Source organism: Anopheles stephensi, chromosome 3 (genome assembly GCF_013141755.1).
Source record: "Anopheles stephensi strain Indian chromosome 3, UCI_ANSTEP_V1.0, whole genome shotgun sequence".
Taxonomy (NCBI): domain Eukaryota; kingdom Metazoa; phylum Arthropoda; class Insecta; order Diptera; family Culicidae; genus Anopheles; species Anopheles stephensi.
Genome location: NC_050203.1, coordinates 14,507,177 through 14,530,876, shown reverse-complemented (window position 1 = coordinate 14,530,876; position 23,700 = coordinate 14,507,177). Strand labels below are relative to the sequence as shown.

Sequence of the window (23,700 nt, the reverse complement as noted above, 5' to 3'; positions counted from 1 at the left end):
CGAATATTATTTCACTTGATTAATCGAATTATCTGCTTACATAAAACCAGTTAAAAATATAGTAAATGGTTAAAATCACACAATAAATAATGTAAACAAAATACATAAACAAACGCTCGAAACTTGACTCAATATGGTTTGAAGTTTTCAACACGGCGCTGGAAACGCGCGTAACCACCTGTCAACACACTGCTTTTGCTCGTCTCGCAAAATGTAAACAAGTGTGCTCGTCGATACGCAACCAACCCAGAATATATCAATTTTAACGCGTTATTTCTTTGTTATATGCTTAATATTACTACGAAAGTGTGCATAAACGATTCAACAACGAAAGAAACATCGAAATCACTTACTACATACCGTCCAATTCGAGAATTTCACTAGAAAAGAGGATGCAAATAAACAATGGCCAATCACATGTTTGCTGTCAACTCGTGACAAACGCACAGAATTAATGTTTGGTGCTTTTCGGGAACACGCAGAACTTACGCTTATCGCAGTTTTAACAAGTGTGTAGCATTGAATGTTTACCAGCGGGTTGTGATTGTGGTGCGCTTGAAAAGCGCTTATGCTGCCCGGCGATTACATGGGCCACATGGTGTAGCAGTAGGAAAGAGTCTGTAGAGCCAACCTGCCGCAGTCCCAAAATCAGTCCATCGCTTATCAAAAATCTCTTTCTTTTCCGTGGTAGTGCAATGTGTGTGTTAAGAACGTACCAGCATCAGTGAAGTTGAGGCGTCGTGGTTCTCCACACGGTTCAAACGATTGTTTAAGTGTTTGACTGTCGCTTCCCGAATTGTGATATGGTTCGTGGCCGTAACCACGGACTCGATACGAAAGAAAATGATGCAAAAACTGTTCAAACTGGTTACGCACCAGAAAACCTTTAGCCGTAAGTATCGGGCAGCTCGTTTTTCCTACATTACAAAGCTTCATTGAATCAATCCCGTTTCCTTTCTTTCTTGTAGCGGAAGATCTGGTGCTAAACCCGAAGGAACATCCGGATCTAAAGCTAAACGATATCGTCGAAATATACCTCCCGGAGGACGATGGGTGTCGGCTCCTGCTGCAGGTCACCTGCCTGAACAAAGACTTTAACTCGCGCGAAACTATCAGCGTAGAGGTGAATGTGGCTACCACGTTCAATCTGAAAGCGTACAACGATGTGTACATGCGTGTGGTCGATCCGGCTGATGTGGCACTCGATTCGGTCGAGATTACGTTCAAGGACCAGTACATCGGTCGGTCCGAGATGTGGCGGCTAAAGACGCGCCTGACCAACACTTGCGTGTATCTGAACAAAAAGATCGAATCGTGCGAGGGCTGTATCCGGTGCCAGGTGTACGAAATGTGGTCCCAGGGCGAGCGGGTTGCTTGCGGTGTTATCAACGAGGACACTAAGGTGGTGTTCCGTAGCAACACCTCCATGGTGTACCTGTTTCTGCAGATGTCATCGGAAATGTGGGACTTTGACATATACGGCGATCTTTACTTCGAGAAGGCAGTGAACGGCTTTCTGGCCGATCTGTACAAAAAGTGGCAGAAGCTTGGCAGCAACCATGAGGTCACGATTGTGCTGTTTTCACGCACTTTCTACACGGCGAAAAGTTTGGACGAGTTTCCGCCCTATATGCGCGATTGCCTGCAGATCGATTATAGGGGACGCTTCTACGAGGATTTCTACCGGGTGGCCATTCAGAATGAACGTTGTGATGATTGGAGTACGACGCTGGTACAGCTGCGAAGGCTTTTCACCGGCTATCGGGACGTGGTGTTGAAGTATCACCATCGAGGAGATCTTCCACCCGGGACACAAATCCCGCCGGCTACTAATTCTACCGCCGCCCAGGGGAACTTCTTGGAGGTGCTGAACATCTCGCTGAACGTGTTCGAAAAGCACTATCTTGACCGTAGCTTCGATCGTACCGGGCAGCTCTCGGTCGTGATTACACCGGGCGTTGGAGTGTTCGAGGTGGACCGGGAGCTAACCAACATCACGAAACAACGCATCATCGACAACGGTGTCGGTAGCGATCTGGTGTGCGTCGGCGAGCAACCCTTGCATGCGGTGCCTCTCCTTAAGTTCCACAACAAAGACACACTTACCTCGATCGACGACTATTCGATGCCCCACTGGATCAATCTTAGCTTCTACTCGACGAATAAGAAACTTCCCTACTCCACGTTTATTCCACGCATCAAACCACCACCAGCGATCGGTGGCAGTACGGAACCGCAGCAACCCCGTCCCGCCGGAACAGGGCGGTTACGGTTAACGAAGCACTCGACCGACAAAAAGAACGAGTACATCCACAACTGTCTGTTCGATTACGATGCGTACGATGATCAGATATTTCAGCTACCGGCCGTCCACGGGACGAGCTCGCTGCAGCGGATGGCCCGCACAAAGAAAACGTCCGTGCCCAGTCTGGATGGGTTCGGTACGTACGCCCGGGCCTGTGAGTGGGAACAGGATACGCTGAGTCCGTCCCGGTTGCGTCGTAAAATGTCCGATCCGGATATACACCATGCGTCCAACAGTCTGCTGAATGTGAGCATTGCGTCGCGTAGCAGCTCACCCAACACGAGCGATATACTGGGCATGCCAAAGCCGACCGCAATCACATCACCGATTATCGAGGGTCGTACCGGTGCGTTCGGGTCGTCCAGTGGACCCGTCGTGCGCACCGGAAGGGCTTTGATAAATCCGTTTGATCCTTCGCATGTCACCATCAAGCTAACTTCGAACCGACGGCGATGGACACACATCTTCCCGAAGGTAAATCACTTTTCCTACCAATTCTTCAAATGTTGCTTTACTGCAATGATCCCAATTTTCCAATTCAAGGGACCACAAGGTGTGTTGATTCAGCAGCATCACTACCAGGCCGTTCCGGCCACCACCCAAACGCCTAGCTATTTTGTGGATCTCGACTCAAGCAGCGAGTATGCGCACACATCCACCTGCACCTGGGGACGGGCACGGCAGGGTAGCACCGCTTCGTTCGATAGCCGTCTCAATGAGGACGATTTGAAGTGGATCGCCGAAAATGGATGTAAGCTCGTCTAGGGAAATTTTAAGTATTTCTATCTGATTCCGCTTTATTACGTATTTTAGGCAATCGGAAAAAGTCCGTACTACACTCACCGGCCGGTCCACACGTACCGGTAACGCCATCGAAAAGCCTTACCCTGCTGTGGGGTGCCACCGGCGAACAGGAATGGACACCGGCCCTTACTACAGGTAGAACCGACATAGCACAATGCGCCTTTGATGGGCGTTTTCATCAAACTAATACGTTCCGTGTAACGCGTTGTTTTCTCTTCCCCATCGTTCCCCTTCATTTCGTTCTCGATTTATCATCATTCACCATGAAAAGCATTCGTTCATGAAGCAACCGGTACTTGCAGCGGGGGCGTTTCATGTCGCAAATAACATTCGTCCACATGTTTAAAACAATTTTAAACATTATTTTAAGCATCTGGACGATTTTTTTATGACCTATGAAGACCGCTCTGACTGCCACCAACTGCTTCATTCATTTTCCCCCCACACACACACAATTCCCAGCCATAACAAACACATGTTTGGTTGCTAATCACAAGAGAGCGTGTAGTGTTTTCCTTGTTTTTTCTTAATTAACTGTTGTTTGAAGATCATCCTCATCTTACTCCTTACACGGCTACCAATTACCGATTGCCGCCCCGAAAACATTCAGATCAAAATTAACAACACGAAACCCCAATTCAATAACCGAATGTTTACTGCTTCTCCTTCATCATTCATCCCACAAGACACACACACAAACACAACAAACCAAAATTTACGATCGATGGAAAAGTGTTCGCTTCGCTTTTCCTCGTTGCGATCCATGCGTGTGTGTGCGTGTTTGGTTTTCGTTTTGTTCATGTTCAGCGATCGATGTTGACGCACACGCGTCCGATAGATGGCAGACTCCAGTTATCATCCTCCATCATACGTGCACAACCACCACCACCACCACCACCACCGCGTGCGCGCCATCAAACACGGCACCAGTTTAATATGTTTTTCCTCTCTTTTGTGACGCTTTTCTTCTTCTTCCCCTGCAAACATCGCTGCCGTTCGGTGGACATACCGGTGGATACTTGGCAACCTTTCCTGCTCTCCTTTTCGAACAACCCACCACCCTTCTTTTGACCGCTCCCCAACCCCCCCATCTTACCTTTGCTGGATACATCCGTCGGGGTGTGCCTAACCGTGTATCGGGGAAATCCGCACGGGGGTTGTTTTGGGTTTTTCTTTTTCTTGCTAATTCAACATCAATTCTTATCTCTTCATATGTTTTTTTTCTCTATCTCTCTATATATATATTTCATCTAAATGTTTGTGTGTGCGTGTGCGTGTATGTATGTTTATATGTGCCCACCACAAACAATTCCAAACACATCCATCCGTCCGTCCGTCTGTGCTTGCGGTTTTCCCGAAATGTGTGCCGATGAACGGGGTACCGGAACCGTGGTCCGATTCAACAGTTGGCAGAGTGATTATAGGTTGGGCAACTCATTTTGGCAACACACCACCAAGCTTTGTCACGTGTTTTTTCCCCCTCTTTAGGAATAGTTTTGATTTGCCTATAAGTTATTTACGTTTTACTCTAAGTACCTGTTTAGTAGTATGTGTATTATATCCTTTATAGCACCTTTTCTGTTTGACGGCTCTCCGCTCTCTCTCTCTCTCTCTCCTCTTACAAGCTCCCGTTTCACCTCTGGTTACCACAATGCACACCCTTATTACTACTATCCTTCCTACTCCTGCACCGCTGTCGATCGATCACGATCATGAGCGATTCAAAATTTCCCTGCTGCTGCTGCTGTCGTTTCTTGTATTGGCTGAATTTCTGTCTTCTGTTAGTCTGATCTGTACTTTGTGTCCTAGCTAGTTACTCGCGAAGAGGAATTTCTTCCTAAAACCCGTGATCGTTACTGTGTGTCACTAAAACGTATCGCTGTCAATAGTGCTTGTGTGGTGAGAGAGCTGTGGGGAATGTTAAACCACGACGCCTGTGAATAGCTATTTCTCTGTCCCTGTGTTGTAATGTGTGTAGTAGCTGCACAAGGCCTGGCTGCACCTCCGTGAGTCCACCACCTGGCTGAGGAGTAGTGTTGGGTCAAGTAGCTCTTTTTCGGAGAGGAGCGGGCAACTGCTCACTAACATGTGAGAGGTGAGGCCTTCCGGTAGCTCGGCACTCACTGAGGTCGGAGAGCGCGAAGAGCTACCTGAGCGCGCTCAGAGCCCTCATTTTATTGAGGCGAGGCCTCCCGGTAGCTCTCGCGCTCTCTACCCAACACTACTGAGGAGTAATGTAAATCATGCGTCGTCCTCGTCGTCTTCGTCGTCCGAATTGGCTCATTCTTGAGCGAACATTACTATCATTCAAATTCCTGGACGCACACGATCACGTATACATACTGTTCCCAAACTGTAGCATGCTCCAAAGAGAGACATGATCACTCTGCATGATTGCATGATTTACACGATCCTTAACGGCTCCGAGCATGGTGTGTGAATATTATTCACTGAACGAAGCACGAAGAGTAGACACGTTTTAATGTACTCTGTACTGTATTGCTTTCTGTCACTAACAATCAGACTCTCGTCTCGTATGCTTGACAGTCCAATTAACATCCGCTGTTTAAGCTAATCAGGCAAGGTGCTTTAGAGCGTATTTTGTTATTATTCGGTGCTTGATTGTGCTTGCCGTAGTTTTATAATGGTGTAGTATAGTGGGTTGAACGTTTTCCTCTCTAGCTCGATTACTAATAAATCACCTGTTTTTCCAACGTCTTCCTGATCATCGTCATATGGTAAATGGTCCGTGCTGCCGTCCGAAGGTGTGGACTGGAAATCGCTAACGATTCCCGCCTGTCTACCAATCACCACCGATTACTTCCCGGACAAGCGTTCGCTGCATAACGATTACGTCGTGTCGGACTATACGCTGCTGCCGGAAGACTTCAATGCGGATTACGCGCAGAACCGGGCAGTGTACAAGAAACCACTGTCGACGGATGAGGTGTTTAAGGAGCTGGTGTCGCAACGATTGGCGCAGGTAAGTTATCTCACCAGATAGATCTCCTTAATCGCTGATTCGAGCATCAGAACCTGTGTGAGATCTTGTGGAGTTGCTAACGCGTCACGTGGATAGTAGTTTCCGTCAGCTCTAGTGGTCCTCGAGAGATATATTTTGTATGGCGCACTTGTAGGAAGTTTGTTGCGATCATCTTAAATTAATATCCAAACAATGATGCGATCATTTGGCTGGACCAGAGATCTTCAGGAATCGTTTAGAGATTCAGAGAGATAAAGAGAGACACTTTTGATCAGTTATTAATCCTCCCAACCATATTTCCATTTCCATTCCCGCAGGGCTTTCAACTCATCGTGCTTCCCGACAAAAGTGCCACCAATCCACCGCACGCACCGTGCTGCGGTGGCCATCTACAACCGGTATCGTACTTCGCAACCGCAAGCAGCGTACTACGCCGTCAACCTCCGCAAGAACCGACCAAAGAGTATCTGCTATCGATCGGACGCATCTTCCATCGGATATCCCTCAGCGGTTCGGCCATCACCGTCACACGCTACAGGCCTCGGTAATATACTATACAGCATCGATTACTTACTTGCTTATCAGGCGCTACAACCGCTCCTCGATACCGCTCACGGTTTAGCGCCGTCGTCTGACAATCCGTTATCCCAGCCATTCTGGCGGACGCATCAACGCCATCACTCCATTGGGGCCTACCACGCCTCCTCTGTCCGTGTGGACGGCCTAATAGAACTTTACAGGCTGGGTCGTCCGGTGTCATTCTCATGACGTGACCAGCCCACCAGAGCCTGGCGAGTTTAATGCGCTGCACGATGGTGAGATCATCATACAGCTCGTAGAGCTCGCCATTGTAGCGGCTCCTCCATTGTCCTTCCACACACACGGGGCCAAAAATCCTTCTGAGCATCTTCCTCTCGAACGCGGCTAAGAGGGCTTCGTCAGTCTTGGACAGAGTCCATGTCTCAGTGGCGTATGTGAGTACTGGAACTATAAATGTTCTGCACAGTCCCAGCTTCGTCCGTCGCGACAGGTATTTAGAGTGGAGAAGTTTCCTCAGGCTGTAGTATGACCGGGTGGCAGCCAGCACCCTTACGCGTAACTCAAGATCAATGTTGTTGTCGGTGCTGACTTTTGACCCCCGATAGGTGAAGTTTTGGACGACTTCGAAGGTGCGGTCACCTATCTGTACATCACCCCTGCGTAAATCAGTGTTTGTTAGCAGGGCCGCTGGTGGTGCCATCATCATTTTGGTTTTCGTCTCGTTAATCTCCAACCCGAGGTTCTGTGCCGTACGCTCGATCCTTTGATAAGCTTCTGCTACATAGGAGCGCCTCAAACCAATGATGTCTACGTCATCAGCGTGTGCCAGGATCTGGATTGACTTTGAGAAGATAGTCCCCGAAGTTTCCACCTCCGAGTCGCGGATGGCTCTCTCTAGTGCCAGGTTGAAGAGGAGACAGGCGAGCCCATCTCCCTGGCGCAAGCCCTTGGTGGTAGCAAAGGGCCCTGAGAGTTTTCCATCCACCTTCACCTGGCATGTGATGTTGGCCATTATCATTCTTACAACCCTGGCAAGCTTGGCCGGGGTTACAAAAGAGCTCATTGCAGTTCGTACAGTTTTAGCCTGGCTATGCTGTCATATGCGGCTTTAAAATCAATGAAGAGATGGTAGGAGTGGAGCTGTTGCTCCGCCATCTTCTCCAAGATTTGCCGCATCGTGAAGATCTGGTTAGTGGTTGATTTCCCGTTTCGGAATCCTCTCTGATAGTTTTCGACTATCTCTTCGACGAATGGGACAAGTCGATCTTGTAAGATTAGGGAGAAGATCTTGTAGATTAGAAGCAATTTATTAATAACTCTCTCTCTCTACTTCCTGCAGCCATCCATACCCACCAATCAACGTTGACTATCGGTACCGGTTCCACGCACCCCAGCACGACACGTACGAAGTGAGCGGCGTACACTTCACCACGGAAAAGCTGGAAAACTTTAACTGGAACTACATGGACCAGTACATCTGTACGCGGGGCGACACGGACTATCCACTGCATGAGGTGTGTTTTCGAATCATTCCAGCAGCAGAGCATCACGTTTTATTGATTGTTGTGTCTCTCCCCCCTCTCCCCACAGAACATGAAATACTGGCGCTATCGGATGTATCTCCTGCCGAAGGATGATCCTGCGATGAAGAAAATTCTCGACGGCACCGTACGCCGCTGTGACATCTACCAGGAGGACACACCCTTCCCGCCGGACCGACAGATCTGCAACGATTTCGTACGCTTCGTCGAGGCGCATCTGAACAAAATCAAAAAATTGCAACCGGCCAAAAAGACGCGGGTAAGTTCGTCCCGGCGACGGTTCCGACGGTGCCGATTGTGTCGGGTGTCCCCCAAATCTTCCCTCGGAACCGATGCTCGAACGAGACACGCCTCCTGCGTACAGTGTCTCGTGTGTGTGCGTGTGTGTGTTTTTCAGTTTTCTCTCTCTAAACCGTTTTCAGCGCAATAGCTATGTGATGTGTTTTACCTTACCGTGTTGTATTTCTTCTGCTAACGAAACTGTGCCCAGTTTAGTGTACCGTCCGCGAGATGGCGGTAGTCACCGCGGCGGCGGTGGGTTTCTTCGTGTGTGCTCATTTTGTTTTCCTTAATCTGTGTGTTTCGTTTACTATTTACGTGACTAATGATGGTTTTGATGTTAATCACGGTGCCACGGTGCTCACGTTGCACACTCTGTGGCCTCTCATCCAATCGAAAAACTGTTCTGTTTTCCCCCCCATTTGTTTTCAAATAAGCACATAAATGGTCATTATGAATGTATTGTTACAAGGATGTAGTATCTTCAACTTACTTATGAACGTACGGCTTGATCCATCACATGTGTCCATCGTTCCAACTCAGCTGACTTCAAGCACACCAGCAAGTGTCACATGATCGTGTGCAGCTTATGATCAAATCTTTTTCTTTCTTTATCAACCTGGTAAACCTATAAACTGTGTCCCTGGCAAGTGTCCTGTTAATGTTTCTTCTTACTGCAGCTATTCTGAACCGCACCTACACACCTCAACTTGTCCGTTTTGCAGGGTTACCCGCATCAAACGCACCTTACCAGACGACGCCACAGTACCAGCATCCTGTCGAGGCCACCACCGAATCAGGTGTGCGATAAACCAAACAAACCAATCCCTTCTCTCCTTCCTTCTCCCCCCTCGGTTTTCCCTCACTCGTCCCTTGTCTTTTCGTTTGTCCTATTACGGTTGCATTATGGTTTAAACATTTACAGTTTTCAGTTCACTGTTCACACGGAGGCAAAGCATCGTGCGAGGAGAATCGTGGTTCTCCGTCTTTTTGCATTTTTTAATTTTAAATTGGAATCCCAAAAAAAACGGTTCAATGCTTTCATATTCTGTTTTGTTCACTTTCTCATTTGTCGCGTTTTGTTAAGCTTTTGTTTAAAAATCTATCATTTACTTGTAACTTTGCTTAGCTTTTTTATTGTTTTGTTTTTCTTAACTTGTTGGTGGTTTGGTTTGATTTACCTTGTTTTGCAATTTACTATTCAATTACAGTCATGTTTTCTGATACGTGTTTTACTTCCTTCCTTCTGCCTGTGTGGTGGAAGTCCGATCAAGATGCGCTTCTGCTTGTCGAATTTCTTTGCCTCTCTTTTGCTTATTTACATCCACCTTTTTTGTGTCTGTTTTTTCCCAATTTTGCTTCTTTGTGTCAATTAAGCTGTAATTCAAACGAGTACATCAATTTCATCTTTTTATCCAACCCCATTCAAAACTCTCCTCTTTTACAGTGAGCAAAGCAGCGTGCTTACCCAGACTACAACAGTATCGCGAATGCTAATTGGAACTTTTCTCGTCTCTTTTTTTGTTGTGTTTTTCCCCCCACCATTCTAAAACCCACAAATCTTGCAAAAACTGCGGTGCGGCGTCGTATTGCGCATCTGACAACACAAGGTAACGGCACCCCAAAAGTTCCGTGACCGCGTGTTCAGCAACCATCTGCCGGAGAAGTCAAGGTTCAGGTTAATGTTTACTCTATACTTCCCTTTCCTATCGGCCCAACGAGTTGGCTTGGCTCATAGGCGCGTGTGAGCAGCGGGGGGGTGCTTGGTATTGCCGGTCATTAGCGGAGGGTGTCGGTGTTTCTAGGTGTTGTGTGTTATTGCTGCTGCTGCTGCTGCTGCTGCTTCTGTTGTCGCTTATATTGCACCTTAAAGTCGCTCGTGTGTGTGTGTTTGTTTTAACTGCAGTTCTTATAGGATTGTGCTAATAGTTTAGTGTCACTAGGAAATTTGTTTCTTAGACGTTAAATTAAAAACAAATTGGATTGGATTAATTGGTCGGTTTCTTCGTTTAAGGATGGTCCCAAAGTTTGCTGACATTTTCCCACATTCCTTTGAATCTGTCTCACAGTTTTTAACATAAGTTTCTTCTTCCTTCCTTCTACAAACCTCGGGAGATCTCGGTCTGCCACACTTCTGGCTTGCCGTGACTTGGGTTCTACCGTGAGCTGGAACGGGGGGATACGGTCTGGATTGGTTTTGAGCCCCGATCCCGCCGCGTGAAGACCGATGCCGCTGTCGCCCTGGCCACCGGACCGTGCCCTTAAATTTTTATTTATTTAAAGTGTGACAGCTAGTCGCCGTACAGTCAACAGCGCGTGTGTTGACGAATTACAATTTCACAAATATATAACCAAATACAACAGTTAACAAGGAATTTCCTCCCTGTCATTTGCCTTATCCCGGGCATACTCGGCTGTGGAAGTGTGGCTATTGCGGCGTGATTGTGGTGGTAGTATTGAAGTGCTATTGGATGTCCGATATTTTGGTCCAGTTCTATTGCTGTCTGTGGGTTGTGATGGTGGTGGTGGTGGCGGTGTGTATGAAACATACAACATCCTTCCGAGTTTGGTCTGACAAAAGAAAAAGGAAACCAAAAGAGAACAGCAATCTGGACAGTGCAAACATTTGCCTGAGTAAAGCGCTCCTCAAACTGCCCAGCAGTGATAGCCCGTGCTCAACCAGGCCAGCACCGAATCCAGAAACTATCGGCGAGATTCATCATGTAACAGCAGGGTCTCTGCTAATCACGAGGCTGCACTCGCCGACCACCTCCGAACCCAACGCCAGCCAGGCCGGGCTCGCCCCATCAAGGCTAGCAGAGATGAAGGACACTGTTACAGAAAGTTCTGCCTATCTTCTTACGACATTGTCGGCATTGACCCCGGATGCTCTTGCTTCGTCAACGGATCTCCGTGCCCGTAAATTAAGTTTAGAAAAAGTAAATAATTTTGCTGGTTCAACGACATCCAAAATATCTAAAAAAAATTGTCCAACAGCTGTGGGACAGATTCAAAGATAGCTGGGACAATTCTCAACAGGAATCTACTCCATTGTGTTCTCCACTTAATCCGTTTCGATCTTTCTATTGGTTTATATTTATTTCTTTGCCACCTAAATTGCTTTGTGTTTGTGTGTATGGGTGTGTTTTTGTGTGCATTCTGTTTTCTTCCTATTTATCCGTTGTTGTGTGCTTTTTTTCTTAAAAAGTTATCTTGATTTTAATATTTCTTTTATTCCAGCAGCATGGTGGATGGGTAAAACTGTATTATAACAGCACAAGTAATGGTCATGCTCATCATCTTCATCATCACCACCATCACCACCACACTCCCGATCGCTTTTCTTTCCCTAGCACTCTTGCCGGTAACAGGTTAGTTCCGTATGCGTGTGTGTGTGTGTGCGCGTGCTCGTTTAGTTTGTATTTCCTCATCCTCCATTGTTCATTGTTGATGCAAGAAGGTAGCAATCAGAGGTCCATCTGTTAGTTAGAATGTTGCAGCACGGTAAGCGTTTTCGTATCATACGTCACGAGCATGACAGAGGTAAGCCGTAGACACGCTGCTTGCTTATTGGTCGTGTAATGCTGTTGCTACTTAGTTTGCAAAACACGCTTGCGCTTCGCTTTTTCCACCTGCTCATATCCACCACACCAACCGAAAGCGAACGGCAAACGGAGCAGCGGAAAATTAATGCGTCACCTCTTATCCTCCCCACGGTGCACAGTATCCTTACGCGTACCGGCTCGAAGGTGCTGGACAAAAGTGGAAGTGCGATGCAGTCGCCCACACCGATCGGTACCGGTCCGATCGGTTCTGCGGGCAATCCCACCAACAGTAGCAACGGCGGCCCGTCGGTAACACCGGCGACGCCCGGGATCGGTTCGCCCATGATGATGGTGAGCTCGGTCGGCGGTCGAACGACGGTCGACGGGATACCACTGTCGACGCTGAATACGGCCACCGAGCAGGGCCTGCTGGAGGATGGTGATGATTTCGGGGGTGAAGGGGGCAAGCTGAAACCGACCGCAACGCTGCAGGAAATCTTCGACGCGATGCGCCATCCGGTGCATGGCGTTGGATTTCTGGCCCCGGCGCAAAGTATGCCTTCGTGCACGTTCGTGTCGTACGATGCGATTAACTGGCTGCAGAACCGTATCGAGGGACCCTGCAAACCGGTCGATATACTGGAAGAGATGAGACGGTAGGTGATTGTGGATGGTATAGCGCTAGCGGGGTCATAACTCACCCGCGAAATGATGCTCGCTTGTTTTTGTAGAAATCGCCTCATCTGTCACGCTTCCGGCGACTTCAACAAGCTGGTCGTGCCCGGCTTCTGTCTGTACTACATCGTCCGGCAGGAGAAGGAATCGCCCGAGTACGTACCGCCGCTCGGCGATTTGGCCGCGTTCGAGAACGAATGGATGGAGGTGGGCATACGGCATCCGGATCTTACCCGGCCGGTCGAACCGCACGATCGCGGTGTGCCGACGTTTTTGCGCGAATCGCTCGACGGGCTGGAGGAGGAGGACGACGATGGATCGCTGTACAAGCAGACCCACCTGGAGATTGACGTTGGCTCGAAATCGGACCGTACCGAGTGGGGTCACGCCCGGTACCATCAGCGCATGATACCGGGCCAGGCGTACGAGATCGTAGTGCAGTGGATCACGGCATCCGGGCCGATTGTGTACGATCTTATTTATGGTTGGTGCCGTAAGGCACAGCCGTGTGGCTTCCAGCTCGTCACCATCCCGGCGGATCCGCTGGCGGAACCGTTTACCGAGAAATCGGATCCACTGCGCGGCCCAATCTTCATTCCGCTCGACATCGAATGCTTGAAGCAGCATCGTAGCTTCCTGTTCCAAGAGTTCCCCAAAGAAACGTGGCCAACGAGGCTGCTCCTCTTTCAGGAAGCGATCGTACGCCGGTTCGGATTTATGCGCTGTACGGTGGAAACGAAAACGGGCTCCAATCAGGTGTCGCTCGATCATCAGTACGTGCACTGTAGCGGTAATATGTTTCTGCTCGTGCCGAACCCCAACATGGGACTGCGGTCCCGCCAGCGGCTCGCATCCGGTGGCAGCAACTTCAAGAAACCGATCGCCTTCATCAACCGCTACTCGGCATCGTACGAATCGCAGATGGTCGCACCGAGCAGCCACGAACCGTCGTACATTACGCGCCACGTAACGGGCGCGAAAGGCATCACGAAGGACGACACGGAGGTGATCCGCCGGACCGGGTTCCTGTGGTCGTGGAACCACATGATACCGAACAAGAAGTGGAAATCGCTCGTCATCGCCCAAACGGACGATCTGTTTCAGCTGAAGATGTTGCGCGACTTTAAGGAGTTTTGTGCCAACGCCGACCAGCGGTTGGTCACCTTCTGGGAATCGTGCTGGGAGCTGAAGGAAAAGGCGTCACTCGAACGTACCTGAGAGAGAGAGAGCGAGAGCAGAAGGACACCGACGCTCGCCGTTTCGTTTGTTTTCCGTTGTTACTATTGCTTCTTGAAGCGCTCTTTTATTGACACAAAAATCGAAAATAAAATAAAAAATCACTCAAAACCGGAAGGAGTACACTCAGGATGGCGTTATCGTTTCTAGCCACCGAATAAAATGTGCCCCATAATACGCACACACACACACACAGGATGATGGGGGTTTTATGTAGCGCGAACGATCATACGATCTTCTAGCTCCCCTGTATTGCTCGATCATCGGGACGGGAGCTTACGAAAGCTAAGGTTCCCTAACTTCTAAGGACTTTCGCCGGTCTAATCTACCAATTTCACTATCCTTAACGCACTACACTAACCAGTTAGTCTTTCGAAGGGAAGATCATGGTTCCGTGTATTCTTACCCTGCCTTCCTCTACTACTACAACTACTACTACTACTACAAGTTTTATAAACTTTGGCATTTATATAAAGATCCTTTTCTTTTTAGCGCCTAACAGTACATCGGGCCACGCGCAGGGGTTTTCTCGTGCTCTAATGTTCTCCCTATCTAAATAATCACAACACATGAGCTGACGTGAACGGTGGCGTTCGTTCGATTGCCACACATTCTCTACTCTAGAGCACTGTACATCCTAACATCAGCTCTTAAGATTAGTATAGTATAGAACGTCACTCACGAAGCTCTCGTGTCTGAGAAATATCTGACAACATACACTGGTGCATTTGTGGGCTATTTAGTATATATCTCCTCCATATCCTCCAAGCCCAAACATCTAAGAAAAATATGAGATTTATTCGCCATTATTGGCTGCAGTTCAAAGAAAGTAGCCCAAACAAGCACCGAAAATGCACCTACTTTTCATCCAAATACGGCTGTCGCTCTACAGGACACATCAAAATCATCAAAAGTGATCAGTTTGGAAGTTCGGTTCGGAAGCTATCTAATCAAATTCACACCATTTCTGGAGGATTCTATTCAGGAAGTGTTGAACCTAGATTTTTGGGGTCGATGCTTCAGACATAGGATTCTCTAGAACCAAATCTAACTTTTTACTGTGCCAAGTAGAAACTTCAAGCTAAAATTGACATTTTTGGCCTCAAAATTAAGATCTCAGAATGTAGCCTATAACTCATGTTGAAGGCTGCTCTGTCCATGGGCGGTGCTGAAAAGACAATCCTTGCAATGAATCCAATTTTTCTAACAAAGAATCGAAAAACTGCATCAGAATCCATTTATGTACATAAAAAATGTCCCGCATCATCCTATCCTTTAGATGTCATAAATGTGATAAAGGCACAATCGATGGACCGGAGTACCCAGGATTTAACACAAATTCGATCATTTCTAATCTAAAATCCAATCGATCACTCTTCAAAAGCTCATCAAAAACACGCTATGCCTTTGGGAGTACACTAATAACCTAACTTTCTTTCAGTACACATTGTATCTCCTAATCATACACTCAGTGCCTCAACTCCTTAAACTATTTTCTCTTAATATCCTTACAAAAGAAAACTCGCTCCACCTCGCTATATCTTCACTTTGTACATGTTTTTGGTCACCACCACTGTTACCACCACGGTTGTCCCGGGATGATTTAGTATACTGTATCGCTAGCAGCCGAAACTTTACATTCTGCACCACACTTATCATTTAAAAAAACGTCAGGTTAATCTAGTTCTTTATACACATCAACTCCAGCAAACTCGTGGAGTGTTTGCCTTTTTCCTTCACCTCCTCTCCCTAGTGTCCCGCCGTGAGTGTGCATTAATGTGTTTCGTGTTATGTACAAAGTTCCCGTCACATGGTCGTCTCCGAGTCCGGTGGTGTGTGATAGTTAAGATTGTAAGCCGGTGGACCACTGTTCAGGAACTGCATCGCCCGCAAACTCTCGCGCGAAACCGATCGCCGATGGGGTAGCTGCGGGATGGCGATCGGATCCGTACCACCGCCCATCTGTCCCGGGTTCCCCGGCACATTGTGTCCTCCGCTCGCTAAGTTTGCAAACACGTTCTCCACCGGACCGGCAGGACCGCCCTGGGGCTGTCCCGGGGGAGATACATTGTAGCCCCGGTTCGTTACACCACCGGCTCCCATCTGCTGAGGTCCTCCTCCTGCACCACCGAGATAAGAACTCAGCGGACGTGTCCCGTGAAAGTTGGAGTAGCTCGAGCGTACCGACGGCGGGCGATTCTGTCCATTCGTACCGTAATACTCTTCGTTCAGTTCTGGGCTGTGGTTAAGGTTGGTCGTTGAGTGTTGGTACACCGGGTTGGACAGTCCTGCATGCGTACCGCCCGGGATACCACCCGGGACACTTAGTGTCTGCGGAGAGGATGAAGCACCCCAAGATGTCTGCTGCTGGAGCAGAGGCGACGATGAGTTCATGTTGTAGTAGATCGGATCGATCGGACTACTTGTGTCACCGTCCAGGAAGGTCGGCGTGTGCACCAGCGCCTGTCGCCGATGGGGAGGTAGCGGAGGCTGTACTGCATGATGGTGGTGATGGTGCGCTCCGAATGTGTTCAAATTGTTGGCGGACACTTCCCCGACCGGTTGGCCGAAGTTGTTCAACTGTCCCAAAATGTAGTCATTGTTAAGGGACTTCAGATTCGACTCGGTCAGATCCGGATTCTTATTGTGGACGAAGGGTGGGAAAGTTTTGGTGAGTGTCATCGTGCCGGCTGCGTCTTCCAACCCGGCCAACGCATCCACATGATGATGGCGATGGTGCTGCTGCTGCTGCTGCAGATGCTGTTGCTGCTGGTTCAACAACTTCGTTACCGGATTCTGGTGCGTTGTCTTCCGGCGCGAATTCCTCACACTGCTTCGGTGGTGGTGATGAGTCCCGGAAGCGATCGCACCCGATCCACCGGACGAGGAAGAATGGCCCCGCCGGCTGGTGGTACTCTGACGTCCCGTACCGCCGCCGGACGTACCCCGTTGCATTACCGAGCGACGCTTGACACGGCGCGGCGTCATCGGTTTCGGACTGAGGGAGGACGGTGCACCGGCGCCACCGATCAAATCATCATCATCGTACGCATCGTTCGGATGGGCCCCACGGATCGTGTCCACCGGCCGGCTGAACTCGACCGAGTACAGCGATTGGCGGTGTTTGGACTTTTTGCTAGTTCTGCTCACTAAGAACCACCGGGAACCGTTGTTAACCACCATGGGAACAGGCCACAACGGAGGGGGAGGAGGAAAGAGGGGGTAAGAAGAGTACACGAACATGGAAACGGAAGGGTAGATAGAAAAAAGTGTGCAACGTGAACGGAAGAGAAGGAGAAAGAGAGAAAGAAAAAGAAACAAGAGGAGAGAGGAAACAAAACATTAACAAAAAATTAGTTTATAACAAAAACATATTTGCAAACAGAGGAGAAAACAGGAGTAAACGGAAGGAACGATAAAATGAGGGAAATACCAGGGAACTGCTGATAGAGGAGGTCAAGTGTTCTAAAGCTTTGCTCATGGAAGTTAAGTAGGTTGTGTGCTAGTCTCATCATTCTCCGTGAAGTTACTTTAGTAGGCCAGGGGTTTTCAACCGTTTGACGTTTACGCCAATCTCAACGCCGCGCGCCTACTAGATTGCGTGACAACGTGGTGGCTATTGATGCAATATTTGTTCAAGTGTGCATGTGAGAGTGAATTTTTTAAATGAATTGTTCTTCTATCGATTGTCCGAAGAGTTGTGGTATATTGTGACAATTTATTTGCGTGAATTGATGAAATACTATCGAAGTTCGCAATTTAAACTTATGATACGCCGCCACATGGAGACTAGCACTTACCTTGGTTGTTACTGTGAGCAGGGCAGTTTAGTCTACAATTTTGGGGCTTTGGTAAGGGATGGTGGTGGAAGAATCCAACTTAGCGCGGAAGTTAGAAAGCCCTGTTAAAGCGAACTATCTACACGGGTTTGGGGTTGCTTTGGTTAGGAAATTTTACTAAAGAAAAGAGAAAGTAAAGCAATTATTTATCACCACTACTGTACAGTTTACTATTTAAATAAAAAAAACCATTCACCAAGAAAAATCCAATTTGTTTGTGGTGCTCTTGATTATGTTATGTGGTGGTTTTTGTGCGCGATTATTAATTATTAATCAATGATTGATGATGTGCTGTACTAAGCAGTGTTTAACTTTGTGTGTAAATTCTGTGTCATTTAAAAAGAGGAGTAAATAAGTTTAATATTTCTTTAACTGATAAAACTTTCTACTAGTTTATAATTGTCTAATTATTTTTTACATTGTTTTTTTGAGAATAAATTACCCTGAAACTAATATTTTTTTCTAAATCATAAAATAAATAAAACCGTACAAAAAATATTATAATAACAAATTATTTAAAAAACATCTTCCCGCAGTAAAAAAGTTGTATTTAACAAACGTTTTTCGTATCTGAATTTTTATTGTTAATTTTTCCATTGCTTTCTTTTTCGTTGAACGCCACTGAGTTTTCCCAAAAAAAAAAATCGAAAGCGCTTCGATGCCGCCAAAATCAAAACAATTTTTTAAACAAATAGTAAGAGAATCCGTCTCGCTATCAACACGTGTTTTGATTCAGCTCATACACCTACCATCTATACTATTAACGGAAGAAGAATTATAGTATTTTATAGAAATAAATCCTCACTTTTAAATCACTATTTTGTTGGCTTTTTACACGCGTCACACTGCCGCACGACTCGCTGAAGAGTGCTTAACTAACCAAACAAGCGACATAAGAATCATGTGCTTGAGGGATCGGGTGGGTAGAACAAAAAACATAAAATAAATCGAATAATAGTGCTCATTAACGTTCTTAGGTGAAAACAAAACACATTCCTTCCACGTTCGGCAGGCTATTAATTAGGTCTACCTTTGCTTGCTTTACGTCCTACTAAAGGTTCTTCCGTTCGCACTCGAACACACTAAACTGCTAGTGTCCTGCTCGAATCGGGGCTAATGTGGGCTTTGGTTTGGCGACATTTACGTGCTGTCGCCCGTGGCAAGATGTCTTTACATGCACTCGCACATTAATTTGGCTAGGATACGGCTGATGTTGCGCTTTTGGCTACTGCTACCGGAATACATGGTTCCGTTCTTTTATTTTCTTTTGCTAGTAATTCTTCCACTAAACAGACGACGCGTAACAATATACGAATAATGTACGATCACTACGAACAAAAAACCAAACGTTTACTTCGGTCGATTAATTGTTGTGGAAAGGTTTTTTTTCCTGTTTCGTTGGATGAGAACATTCGTACCTAATACATCCTACTACCCCTACAACCTACTAAAACAGGACCTTCTATAACACAGTCATATGTATCAACGATAGTTCGAAGGGGAAGGAACGTCCTTCGATTGATAGGAAAATTCAAATAGTTCGATAAGATGTCTGCTACTACTGGTACGTGCGAAGTCATAACACTAACTAGTTCACAACGAAGTTACGCCAATGGAGCAATCCGTTTTTTAGTTAAGTAATCCCTGTACTAAATATAAGACAAACAGCTTCTTCGGTGAAGCTACTACCAATGCTACCGAGCACAGCATAACAAAACACCCTACTAACCCCACCTAAGGACATCGATGTAGACGATTTTTGTAAGGAACATTATCTATCTCCGGATCACCTTCCGGATAAAAGAGCTCAGCTAACTAGGGCAAGTTCTTGGGGGGGGGGGGGATCCGAGTTGGGCAAGAATTTTTGTCATCTACGATTCTTAGACTTAAAAAACTCATTCGCTACACACCCAAACACACGATGGTAAAAAAAATCAACGCAAAAGTATCGAAGTAACGCTTTGATTAAATGAGACCATCCCGCTAGGCCTTCAACCATACAACACATGTTGTTTGTCATTGATTCGAACGCACTCTACATGCTACATCAATTAATCTCAAAAAAGCGAGCCTTTTAATTGTAAAATCGTCTCACTCGCGAGAACCCAAACCACCCCCATTTTCTATCTCATTAACTTTTTCTCCACCACGCACGGGAGAGAAAGCAGAAATAAGTGCTTCGTGTTTGAAGAATTTTTATAGCAAACCGGGTGCTATAATTTTGGTTTAACAGAAACCTAATCTAACGTCTTAATACTACCACTTGCCCGTGGTATGCCAGCTGTGTTGCGTTGGTGGGCGGGGGGGGGGGGGGGGGGGGGGGGTGATTCTCTGTCATTAATCTCACACACACGAAAAGTTTTCCATTTGCCGAACGGCAAATCCTTGGTTTTGTGAAATTAATACCATAAATCGTGGATGCGACAAATGCCGCGCGACCTCACTGACTGACTGTGTCGCTCTCGCCCGTTGCCCTTTAGGTGCCACATCACGCAAAACACTTCTTCATGGAAGAAATAATCGGTATCTTCACCACAAAGGCTCCTCAGTTGTAGGGGGGGGGCATGGCGATACACGGGCGACAGCAGCACGATTGTAAGGAGGTCGTAACAGATGGATAAAATTCACGAAATACAAGAATCAACAACAGATTCCGGTCTCAAACAGAAAGAAAGTGCAGAACTCATCCAGTTCTAAACCCATCATCATAGTCGTCGATTCTAGCGGTGGCATTACGGGCAGTGACACAATAATTTCTTTTACAACCCACTGCCATCCACAGCCTACCCCTGTACAACGCGGCGTATCGACTTTCCCTGAAAGCCCCCATTTCCCATGTTGGCGACACGCTGCTTCCTGTGAGCAAGAAGCGGACCACATCGAGCGAGCGTGAGAGTGCGTGAGAAACAGGAAATTCATTCATACGCCAGCGCGGCGACTCGTTTCCGCCATCAATAATTCACCGTCCCGAAGGACTCTTCGATTCGACCACTTTGGTTGGTGTTGGAGTGGCAGGAGGACGATTCTTGGTCGACAACAAGACACGTTGGCGCCTGCTTATCGCACCGCTCGTTTTTTTGATGACGCCGCTTAGATCTAGTTTTTGTTAGCCGTATAGCCGAACGCTTAGTTCCCTGGATGCTCCAGTATCACGTAGTCCGGATAGGCACCATTGTTGCTACAGAACGACCTTGGTCGCTGCTGCTGCTGCTGGTGGTGATGATGATGATGTCCCGAGCCATTCGCCCCGAACGTTCGTCCCGGCCGGCGACTTCGATACGCTAACCGATCCTGCGATTTTGCCCGATGCATCACCATCACCGGAATGCCGGACGGTGTGTTGTTGTTACGCTGAAAGCCACCCGGCAGCGCCGGGAAGTTGTTGTTCTCCGGTGGAGACGATGGCACCGCAGCCGCACAATACCCGAGCGGTTTCCCAACCGGACCTCCATACTCTCGAATTTGATCACACTGGTTGGCTGTGCTTGGTAGACGTCCGCTACTTCCACTACGACTGCCAGGTCCACGGTCAGGGAAACCCGCACCCGTGTGTCCGTTATTGTTAAGCACGTTACTCGCACCCGGACCACTTCCATTGTGACGGCGCGCGATACGATTCAGGTTGGGAGATCGCGTTAGGTAGGCATTGCTGGCGGCGGATCCCGGCTCGGAACCCTTGCGCTGGTAATGCTGAGGTAGTGGAGGTACTTGCGGCACTGGCGATCCTCGACCATTCCACGAGCCGGGTGTGGCGGGTCCGCTGCCACTCGGGACCCCAACCAGTGAGTTACGCTTCTGTGGCGTCGAGCTACCCAACTGTTGGGCGGACCCACTGAGAAGCAGTAACCTTCGCCCGTCATCTTCCCCTGGCGTACCTCCATCAGCACCGGACGCTCCACCACGGTAGCCCGGCCGACCGAGCACAACATTGTTGAACGGATTGCTGATACCGAAGTTTGCCGCACGAGCCTGATAAGATGAGGCACTTCGCGGTATGAAGAACGTGTCATCTTCCGGATCCGGTGTTCGCCGTCCCTGCACTCCACCATCTCCGTACCGCAGAATGCTCACACTACTGCTGTTCTTCCGCAGTGGGTTATTGTTGAGGATCGCTGCATGATGATCTCTCCCACCGGACGAGGTTGCCTTGCTGAAGCTCGAGTTCCGGCTCAAACCACGCGCCGGAACCGTCGGTGGTGGTGAGGATTCCGAGCTATCCTGATGCTGCAGCAAGATCACACGCGATCCTCCACTGTTGATGCTATTATTGCTACTCAGCTTGGTCAGTAGGTTCGCCGCGTTTGCGCCCATACCCTGCTGACTCGCCGTGCTGTTCTGATGGTGAGCGTTGTGGTGATGGTGGTGTTGGCTGCTGCTGTTGTGAGCATTGTGCAGACTCTGCGGACTGCTGTGGATGTTCGTGAACGTGGATGACGGTGAGGATGAGGATGACAGGAGTGTGTTAGTATTCGAGGGTGAGTGATTGCTGTTACTGGGCAGAACACCGTGCTGCTGCTGCTGTTGCTGCTGCTGCTGCGGCCCATTTAGCTTTGCCTTCAGCACATCACCAAAGCTGCCACTATTGCCGATGTTATTGCGCATTAGTGCCCCGGCAGATGGTGGATTATTGTTATTGGGCACCGGGTGGTGGTGATTGGGCAGCGATGATGATGGTGGATGCTTGGACCGTGCATCAAACCCAACACCACCCCCAGTACCATGCTCTCCGCCCTCCTCTCCTCCTCCACCCGTGCCATCTATTCCACTACCACCGTTGCTAGTGGCGGCTAGCAGCAGCAGCTTAGCGCTGCTGGCCGCCTGCTTTAGCTGTGTCGAGTTGGCACTGTTGGTGGTCGGTAAACTACTATAGCTCACGTACATCGGATGCACCGCCGTGTGCTGCGGACTCTTCGCGTCTCCACCCATAAAATCGACTGCAAAATAGATTCCACCGTGCGTGACACGGTACGGACAGGTTGACAGATGGGTAGACACAGGTAGAGTAGTAGGTAGTAGAAGAAGTGTGATGGTAGTAGTAGTAGTAGTAGTAGTAGTAGTGTAGTAGCAGAAGTAGTACCATAGCGAAACCGGTACCGGTTTAGAAGAGAACGAAAGAGAAAAGAAATACAATTAAGATATGCAAACAGATGCACATAAAAGATGTATGGTTTGGATATGGAACAGGGAGAAATAAAAGACAAACGGTCAAAAACAATGAACAAGATGAATCTTGCGGATAAATAAAAAAAAACAACACGCAACAGTGGGTGAGAAAACGAGATAACAGAGTAAACAATACGAACGCCACTTGAGGTGTGAACATAAAGACAAGGAAAGGTGTCTTTACGCGCCAAACTATTGCATCATTCAACAGAAACACAGATTTAGAAGTAGTTCATCGCATTTGAAATGTAGCAAACAAAACTATTCATCACGATGGAGCAGAAAACGGGAGATGACTTCGTATCGTGCACGTGCTGATGATGGAAATGGACGATGCAATGTGACGTATGGGCGGTGGTGATGGGTGGATGGATTTATGACGCAATTTTACATACAGAAAAAACAAACGCCCGAGCTATATTACACTTCTGCGAGGCATAGACCATTTACTTAAATGCCTTTTTCCTGGTTTTAGTAAAAGAAAAAGTATTGGTAAAAACAATATTTGACATTATTTACAAAAGACTTGAGCGGTAAATTGTTATTAAAAATTAGCTTTGAGAACTTCAAATAAATTTCAATTTATAAATAGAAAAAGGAAAGTGTTTTAAAAAGGCAATACCAATCGATAACACTTCTATAACTTCTAGCATTTAAAATCTCATCGGTAACAGTTATCTCTCATATAATTAAATTGCGTTCGGACATCGCCTTGTCCAAGCCAAGCACAGCAATTATCTTCAATATATTATCCTTATCGATAGACCCGTCCTATGCGTGCTGAATATTG

The 23,700-nt window shown here is 47.6% G+C and overlaps 2 protein-coding genes across 15 annotated transcripts in view; one reads left to right on the top strand and one right to left on the bottom strand.

Moving 5' to 3' along the window:
* The first annotated feature begins 204 nt into the window (after positions 1-204).
* On the top strand, positions 205-14,022 carry LOC118514361 (GATOR complex protein Iml1). Of its 11 annotated transcripts, none has more exons than XM_036061191.1 (14): positions 205-509; positions 692-892; positions 969-2,779; positions 2,849-3,056; positions 3,119-3,244; positions 4,516-4,533; positions 5,875-6,092; positions 6,410-6,636; positions 7,972-8,146; positions 8,223-8,432; positions 9,178-9,252; positions 11,693-11,823; positions 12,177-12,653; positions 12,729-14,022. In XM_036061191.1, exons 2-14 carry the CDS (start codon positions 844-846, stop codon positions 13,888-13,890), a joined length of 4,887 nt encoding a protein of 1,628 aa, XP_035917084.1. In that variant the 5' UTR covers positions 205-509; positions 692-843; the 3' UTR covers positions 13,891-14,022. The 11 variants fall into 11 exon arrangements, with proteins under 11 accessions (XP_035917084.1, XP_035917083.1, XP_035917085.1 ...); XM_036061190.1 differs by having other exon boundaries at positions 205-616; XM_036061192.1 differs by having other exon boundaries at positions 205-892; positions 11,696-11,823.
* Positions 13,931-23,700, bottom strand: part of LOC118514369 (sodium/potassium-transporting ATPase subunit beta-1-interacting protein) — a 49,526-nt gene continuing 39,756 nt past the window's right edge. The window contains exons 6-7 of one of the 4 annotated variants that reach the window (XM_036061227.1): positions 22,627-22,681; positions 16,901-17,057 (exon numbers count right to left, since the gene is read on the bottom strand). In XM_036061227.1, coding sequence (XP_035917120.1) covers positions 17,045-17,057; positions 22,627-22,681 — 68 coding nt within the window. In that variant the 3' untranslated portion in view covers positions 16,901-17,044. Of the gene's footprint in view, positions 17,058-17,714; positions 17,865-18,690; positions 22,682-23,700 lie in introns of those variants that run through there. The other 3 variants (XM_036061226.1, XM_036061225.1, XM_036061224.1) reach the window with 3 other exon arrangements.